Source organism: Salmo trutta, chromosome 24 (assembly GCF_901001165.1).
Source record: "Salmo trutta chromosome 24, fSalTru1.1, whole genome shotgun sequence".
Taxonomy (NCBI): Eukaryota; Metazoa; Chordata; class Actinopteri; order Salmoniformes; family Salmonidae; genus Salmo; species Salmo trutta.
In genome coordinates this window covers 30,563,171-30,571,659 of record NC_042980.1, presented here as the reverse complement: position 1 = coordinate 30,571,659, position 8,489 = coordinate 30,563,171, and the positions used below count along the sequence as shown (strand labels likewise).

At 43.6% G+C, this 8,489-nt stretch overlaps 1 protein-coding gene across 1 annotated transcript; it reads left to right on the top strand.

The window, feature by feature from the left end:
- The first annotated feature begins 489 nt into the window (after positions 1-489).
- On the top strand, positions 490-7,903 carry LOC115160524 (coiled-coil domain-containing protein 93). The gene is made up of 17 exons (XM_029710692.1): positions 490-746; positions 926-1,039; positions 1,156-1,234; positions 1,331-1,442; positions 1,541-1,617; positions 1,747-1,803; positions 2,434-2,534; positions 3,231-3,267; positions 3,499-3,657; positions 3,845-3,895; positions 3,977-4,063; positions 4,243-4,379; positions 4,499-4,559; positions 7,094-7,168; positions 7,274-7,345; positions 7,495-7,603; positions 7,688-7,903. Exons 3-17 carry the CDS (start codon positions 1,205-1,207, stop codon positions 7,846-7,848), a joined length of 1,326 nt encoding a protein of 441 aa, XP_029566552.1. The 5' UTR covers positions 490-746; positions 926-1,039; positions 1,156-1,204; the 3' UTR covers positions 7,849-7,903.
- The last annotated feature ends 586 nt before the right edge of the window (positions 7,904-8,489 follow it).

Here is an 8,489-nt window from a genome sequence, read left to right as displayed (position 1 = left end):
ACACTGGATCTGGGAGCAGCTTAGGGTTCATCACACACACACACACACACACACACACACACACACACACACACACACACACACACACACACACACACACACACACACACACACACACACACACACACACACACACACAGCAAATAGATGTTACGTTTTATGGGACAAACTGATGGTTTACATTATAGGCCTATGGCAGGATCAGTGGACAGGATGTGTACTTGATGGTCCTGCTTCCTTACATCACTTCAACAATTGAGGATCATTAATCACAACGTGCATGATTTATTTGTCTCCAGGAATACTGACAACCCTGTTCAAATGAAAGATTCAATGATGTTGGAAAGGCTTCAGACCAAGAGAGCTTCATCATGTCAGCCTTTCCATATAATCTTTAGTGGTATTAGAGCTCCCTCCAGTGGACGAAAGTGGAATTGCAACGTTTAGAACCGCTGCAGCGATTCACATCCAACATTGTTCCCTTTTGTTTTTGTAAATGTTAACTCAATACTCACTTTATTGACTCCCATCACTCGACAGTGGCCGTGTTGCAAGTGAGGTTAGCTTACTTTTTGTATAAAAATTACAGCTACATCTTGAACGCACAATTTATCAAGGATTAAGATATGCTTTCGTCATGTGACTATACACCACAGTCCAACATGGCGGCCACGTCTGTTTTCCACAGAGGGAGAATAGGGTCGAAAATAGGAGCTCAATATGATCAAGAGGGCAATCTTATTCAGGTAACATAATTTTTTGTCTGTCATTTTTCCTAATATGGTGCGATTTCTGTCATAATATAACAACACAACATTGCAATGTAAACATTTATGGGTTTGCCACTTGGCTAGATAGCTACAGAAGGTAGCGAATTCACAGTTTGCTAAATAAAGCAACTGATGTTAGCAACTGTGGCTTGCAGTTTGAAACAAGGGAGGACGAGGAGCAGAGTGTCAAGCTAGCAGAAATCCTGGAACTTCTGCTTGCTGCTGGATATGTCAGAGCCCGAATAAAAGGACTGGGACCTTTAGACAAGGTGAGAACCAACTTACATTACAAACCTCCTGAAGATCTGCAGGCTTTTGATTCCTGGTTTTACCATCTCCTTGCTACCCTTTCTAATTCCATTCCCTGAACCATGTCTTTTTATAGGTGGTGGGAGGGATGACATGGTGCATCACAACATGTAACTTTGACATTGATGTGGATCTGCTGTTCCAGAATTCAACATGTAAGTAGCTAACATATAGCATTGTTTTGTTTACTGTTAGTGATGTTGCTGGACCAGTGTAACTGATGTTGGATGAACTTGTGTATCTCTTTGCAGAGCTCTCACAGAGAAGATTGTGTCTGTTCTGCCCAAAATGAAGTGTCCTCATCGCCTGGAGCTCCATCAGATCCAAGGGCTGGATTTCATCCATATATTTCCAGTGATACAGGTGTGTATTCCTGAGACATTAGAGTTTTGTAATAGAGTACCACACTTGGTTTGTGACCTCATGTCTGATTCATTGCCTGTGTTGTATGATCTTCATAGGGAGGAGGGAGGAGATGGGAGACTATGTGAGAGCCTATTCTGTCTCTCAGTTCCAGAAGACACACAGCTTCCCTGAGGTGAGTGCTGTTATTGTAGGGTGGCTCCATGGCAGGGATATTCAACTCCAGCTCTACTCATTACATTTCTAAGTGCAATGTTCTGAACTTTTCCCTGATTAAACCCCTGTCGTATTGTCTCCATCCTAGGATGAAGACTTCCCCCAGAGGAAGGAGAAGGCTGTGAAAGTAGTCCTAGATGTATTGGTGAGTGACTCCCTGACATGAAGCTGACATGCCATGCCTGAGTCAAATTATTCCATGAGCCTTTACAATAAAGATGGTGCTGCAGTGGATAGCAGACGTTTTACAGGCTTCTGACCAATTCTGCTTATATATACATATCTACCTCAATTACCTCATCGACTCGACTCGATACCGTTACCCGATGTTTATAGCCAAGTTATCGTTACTCCCTGTGTATTTATTCCTTCCTTATTTTTCTCTTTGCGTTGTTGGGAAGGGCCCGTTAGTAAGCATTTCACTGTTGCTCCTGAGTGGCACAGTGGTCTAAGGGTCTGCATCTCAGTGCTAGAGGCGTCACTACAGTCCCTGGTTCGTCTCCAGGCTGTACCACAACCAGCCGTGATTGGGAGTCCCGTAGGGTGGGGCACAATTGGCCCAGCGTCGTCCGGGTTTGGCCGGTGTAGGCCGTCATTGTAAATAAGAATTTGTTCTTAACTGACTTACCTAGTTAAATAAAAATAAATAGTCTACACCTGTTGTTTACGTAGCATGTGACAAATTAAATTTGATTTGATTTAAAGGCCCCCCTTGTAATAGTATAGAAACTTTAAAACCACACAGCATGTTGTTTTTCTCCTCTGGTATTGACAGGAAGTGTATAAACATCATAGGAAATACAAGAGACAGGTTGAAGCAGGAGCGCTGCTGGACGAGGAGTCCAGGGTTCACTCCACTCTATTGGAGTATGGAAGGTAGGCTGCCTGTCTCTCTTGCTCTCTCCGTATTCAGTCCTCCATATCCAACTTTCTCCACAGTTCATGTTACATGTTTACATAAAAAAAAAGGTTTTACCTTTTATTTAACTAGGTGGGTCAGTTAAGAATAAATTATTATTTACAATGACGGCCTACCGGGGAACAGTGGGTTAACTGCCTTGTTCAGGGGCAGAACGACAGATTTTTACCTTGTCATTGAGAATCAGAACCAATGTGATCTCATCCCATTTGACAATTGTGTTCCTTTCATTTTCCTATTATTTTCCTGCATCTCATCCATCCTTATATTAGAATGTCAGATGACCTTCTGTAAGTATGTAAATGGACTCGTTCACTGCAAGGAGGGTTTCACATGAATGCTTGTTGTGTGAGTGTTTCGACACAGAAGAGAATACAAAACTTCAAACAAGCATGGAGTGGGTGTGTGTGCATACATGTGTTATGTGCTCCTTTCATGTACCAGTATCCTAACAGCAGTGGAGGCTGTTGAGGGGAGGACGGCACATAATAATGGCTGAAACGGAGCAAATGGAATGGCATCAAACACATGTTGTTGATACCTTTCCACTATAACGCTCCAGCCATTACCACATGCCCGTCTTCCCCAATTAAGGTGCCACCAGCCTCCTGTGCCTAACAGTGATTTAAGTACTTATTACTCCTGTGTTTTAGACGGTATGGATTCAGCAAGCAGACAAAACAGGACCAGGTGAGCTTTATTGAAATTACTGTCATGTGTGTAAAGTTAATTGTAGCGTTATATGAATTCAAAGCCTATAACTACAGCCTTCTACAGAAAGATGAAGACCGGGACAAGAGGTCGATCATTACAACCAATATTACAGTGATGGAGACTGGTAGATCATAGGTGTTCTGTGAACTGTAGCTATAGTAGAAAGTGAAACCACGATGAAAGATGGTATCCCCCTGTTCCCTACAGGCAGAGGGACGGAAAGCCTCGTTGATGCCAGGCTCTCAGGCCACACCCCCAGGGATTACAGAGAGGTCGCAGGAGGAGGAGTTTTTCCTAGCCACCGTGCTTCTTTCACATGCATTGCTTGCTGTTTGGGGTTTTAGGCTGGGTTTCTGTACAGCACTTTGAGATTTCAGCTGATGTACGAAGGGCTATATAAATAAATTTGATTTGATTTGACCTGCAGGCAGCGGAGGAGGTGAGGTCACATCACGTGTATCGCTCTAAACCCAACCGTAGCCCCATGTCCAATACTACAGAAATGCATCCCTCTTTGTGACGATGTCCCTGACTCCCTGTGATATCATCTCAGCTGCGCATCAAAACACTGATGACCAGCATGGCTGCCATGGCGACTGAAGAGGTAGGCATGGCTTTAGTTCTTCTCTTGGCCAGTGCCTTTACTGTGTAAAGTTGTTTTATTTAATATGTAACACCAACACAGGGGAGGCTAACGGCTAGCACAGTGGGACAGATAGTTGGGCTGCAGTCTGAGGAGATTAAACAGATAGCATCTGAGTGTGCTGAGAAGGTGAGCGAACAAACAGATCCAACAGAAGACCAAGCAGTTGGAGGAGGTGACGACTGGACTTTATGAATTTCACAGAACGTTGTGTAAAGTAGCCATGCATTTCCTAAATGGAAGGATGCGATGCACTTTATTTTCCTGTCAGAAGTAACTAAAAGTATGTGTATTTGGTGTGTTTTCAGCTACAAGCCAAACACCTGGAGGTAAAATCAGGGTGTGTGGAAGCTAAGCGCAAACTGATGGAGGCCACAGAGCAGTCAGAGAGACTGGAGAAAGAGCTGAGTGTCCTGCAAGAGGCTGAGGGCCAGGCTGATACTGGGTGAGTGCTGCACATACAGACCAAACCATTAGGGCATTCATTCAGTGGTTGTTAGTATATAAACTCCCTGAAGTTATACAGGTGTTTTGGACTTTTCTCATCCTCTGTGTGTGCCACAGACTGTTGGAGAAGCTGAGGGCTCTGGTAGGCATGAATGAGAACCTGAAGCACGGACTCATTGTAGAGAGTCTAGAGTCTGCATACTTTCAAATCAAATGTTATTTGTCACATGCACTGAATACAACAGGTGTAGACCTTACAGTGAAACGCTTAGTTACAAGCCCCTAACCAACAATGCTTCAAGAAGTTTAAGAAAAATAAGTGTTAAGTTAAAAAAAAAAATAATAATAATGAAACAGCAGCAGTAAATAACAATAGCGAGGCTATATACAGGGGGTACCGGTACAGACTCAATATGCAAGGGCTCCGGTTAGTCAAGTTAATTGAGGTAATATGTACCGTAATTTCCAGACTATTAAGCGTACCTGAATATAAGCCGCACCCACTGAATTAAAAAATATATATTATTTTGAACATAAATAAGCTGCACATGTCTATAAGCCGCAGGTGCCTACCGGTACATTGAAACAAATGAACTTTACACAGGCTTTAACGAAACACGGCTTGTAACAAAAAATAAAAAATTAGCAGTAAGCTAATTCCTCACGCTGCTGTTTCCAACGTCTTATCATCGACTCATTAAGACCAAGCTCCCGTGCAGCAGCTCTATTTCCTTTTCCAACAGGCAGATCAATCGCCTTCAACTTGAAAGCTGCATCATATGCATTTCTCCGTGTCTTTGCCATGATGAGGGTGACAAAATGACTACCGTAATCAGAATGATGGGAAGTTTGAGAGTGCTCGATTTAATCTAAACAGTAAACAAAAACGTTGTTTGACCTTAACCCGTTTGGCAATTTCATTGGCCTAATGAAAGCTTCGTGCCGCCAAAAAACTGAGCACGTCACAGAATGTGTTTTAAAAAAAAAAAAAAAAAAAAAAAAATTGAAAGTGGGAAAAATCCATATATTAGCCGCATCATTGTTTAAGCCGCGAGGTTCAAAGCCTGGGAAAAAAGTTGCGGCTTATAGTCCGGAATTTACGGTACATGTAGGTAGATTAAAGTGACTATGCGTAGATAACCTACCTAAAGTGTAGGTTAAAGTGACTATGCGTAGATAACCAGAGAGCAGCAGCAGCGTAAAAGAGGGGTCTGGGTAGCCCTTTGATTAGCTGTTCAGGAGTCTTATGGCTTGGGGGTAGAAGCTGTTAAGAAGCCTTTTGGACCTAGACTTGGCACTCCGGTACCGCGCGGTAGCAGAGAGAACAGTCTATGATTAGGGCGGCTGGAGTATTTGAACATTTTTAGGGCCTTCCTCTGACAACACCTGGTATAGAGGTCCTGGATGGCAGGCAGCTTAGCCCCAGTGATGTACTGGGCCGTACGCACTACCCTCTGTAGTGCCTTGTGGTCAGAGGCCGAGCAGTTGCCATACCAGGCAGTGATGCAACCAGTCAGGATGCTCTCGATGGTACAGCTGTAGAACATTTTGAGGATCTGAGGACCCATGCCAAATCTTTTCAGTCTCCTGAGGGGGAATAGGTTTTGTCGTGCCCTCTTCACAACTGTCTTGGTGTGTTTGGACCATGATAGTTTGTTGGTGATGTGGACACCAAGGAACTTGGAACTCTCAACCTGCTCCACTACAGCCGTGACAATGAGAATGGGGGTGTGCTCGGCCCTCCTTTTCCTGTAGTCCACAATCATCTCTTTTGTCTTGATCACGTTGAGGGAGAGGTTGTTGTCCTGGCACCAGACGGCCAGGTCTCTGACGCCCTCCCTATAGGCTGTCTCATCGTTGTCAGTGATCAGGCCTACCACTGTTGTGTCATCAGCAAACTTGATGATGGTGTTGGAGTCGTGCCTGGCCATGCAGTCATGAGTGAGCAGGGAGTACAAGAGGTGACTGAGCACGCACCCCTGAGGGGCCTCCGTGTTGAGGATCAGCATGGCGGATGTGTTGTTACCTACCCTTACCACCTGGGGGTGGCCCGTCAGGAAGTCCAGGATCCAGTTGCAGAGGGAGGTGTTTAGTTCCAGGGTCCTTAGCTTAGTGATGAGTGGGAAAGGGCAATATTGAGTGCAATAGAGATTGTATCATCTGTGGATCTGTTGGGGTGGTATGCAAATTGGAGTGGGGCTAGGGTTTCTGGGATAATGGTGTTGATGTGAGCCATGACCAGCCTTTCAAAGCACTTCATGGCTACAGACGTGAGTGCTACAGGTTGGTAGTCATTTAGGCAGGTTACCTTAGTGTTCTTGGGCGCATTGACTATGGTGGTCTGCTTGAAACATGTTGGTATTACAGACTCACTCAGGGACAGGTCGAAAATGTCAGTGAAGACACTTGCCAGTTGGTCAGCGCATTACGTCCTGGTAATGCGTCTGGCCCTGCGGCCTTGACCTGTTTTAAAGGTCTTACATCAGCTACGGAGAGCGTGATCACACAGTTGTCCGGAACATCTGATGCTCTCATGCATGTTTCAGTGTTACTTGCATAGAAGTAATTTAGCTCGTCTGTCATAGTCCGTCCATATATGACTTGTTAGATTTAAGTTTGAAATGGAACTACTTCAAAGGTGTATTTGTGATGTAATTCCCTTATTTCCTGGTAAGAGCAAAACAACTAACATGGAGTGCAATTTTTTTCCAGGAGGAGATGGTTCGCCTGCAGCAGAACATTGAGGACCTGAAGATGGAGTCAGGAGATGATACGGAGGACGAGAAGGTAACACACTCCCAAGACCAGCTAACTCTTTTTTTTTGTCTATGTTTAACAAATGTTACACTGTGACTGACTTTCTTTACCCCTCTTTCTCACTCTCTCCCTAAGGAGAGGAGTCACCTAATTGACAAGCAGTACAACACAGACAGAGATAAGCTACAGATGATCAGACTGCTGATGGTAAAAGCACCAATGCACACTGCTGTAGCAGGATTCATTCCTGCTTAATCAATTTGAATTCACTTAGGCATTCTGTTTGGAGCATGCAAATAGTGGTCCTCTTACCAAATCCTTTATTTGCTCATGACCTGAGGGCTACTCTCTGATAGGCTCGGAGGAACCGTGAGATCGCCATCCTGCAGAGGAAGATGGACGAGGTGCCGAGCAGGGCAGAACTGAACCAGTATCAGAAGAGGTTCATTGAGCTCTATGGCCAAGGTAGGTATCTTAGCCTCAACCACTTATTGATTTGTTAACAAATTCTTACATCAAAGAAACATTACTTTTGTGTGTGTCCCCTAGTTTCAGCAACACATAAAGAGACCAAGCAGTTCTTCACCTTGTATAACACATTAGATGACAAGAAGGTATACCTGGAGAAGGAGGTAAGAGGAGAGGGCATCAGTTTCATAGAGCCATTGCAGCTGAAATCAGCTTGTTTACTCATGTTTTTTTTAATTTAACTTCTATGGGCGAGGTGGGACGTTTACGTCCCACCCTAGTCAACAGCCAGTGGAATCGCGTGGCGCGAAATACAAATACCTCAAATGCTATAACTTCAATTTCTCAAACATATGACTATTTTACACCATTTTAAAGACAAGACTCTCGTTAATCTAACCACATTGTCCGATTTCAAAAAGGCTTTACAGCGAAAGCAAAACATTAGATTATGTCAGGAGAGTACCCTGCCAAAAATAATCACAGCCATTTTCAAAGCAAGCATATATGTCACAAAAACCACAGCTAAATGCAGCGCTAACCTTTGATGATCTTCATCAGATGACACTCCTAGGACATTGTTATACAATACATGCATGTTTTGTTCAATCAAGTTCATATTTATATCAAAAAACAGCTTTTTACATTAGCATGGGATGTTCAGAACTAGCATACCCACCGAAAACTTCCGGTGAATTTACTAAATTACTCATGATAAACGTTGACAAAATACATAAATTATTTTAAGAATTATAGATACAGAACTCCTTTACGCAAATGCTATGTCAGATTTTAAAATAGCTTTTCGGCGAAAGCACATTTTGCAATATTCTGAGTACATTGCTCGGCCATCACAGGCTAGCTAATTTGACACCCACCAAGT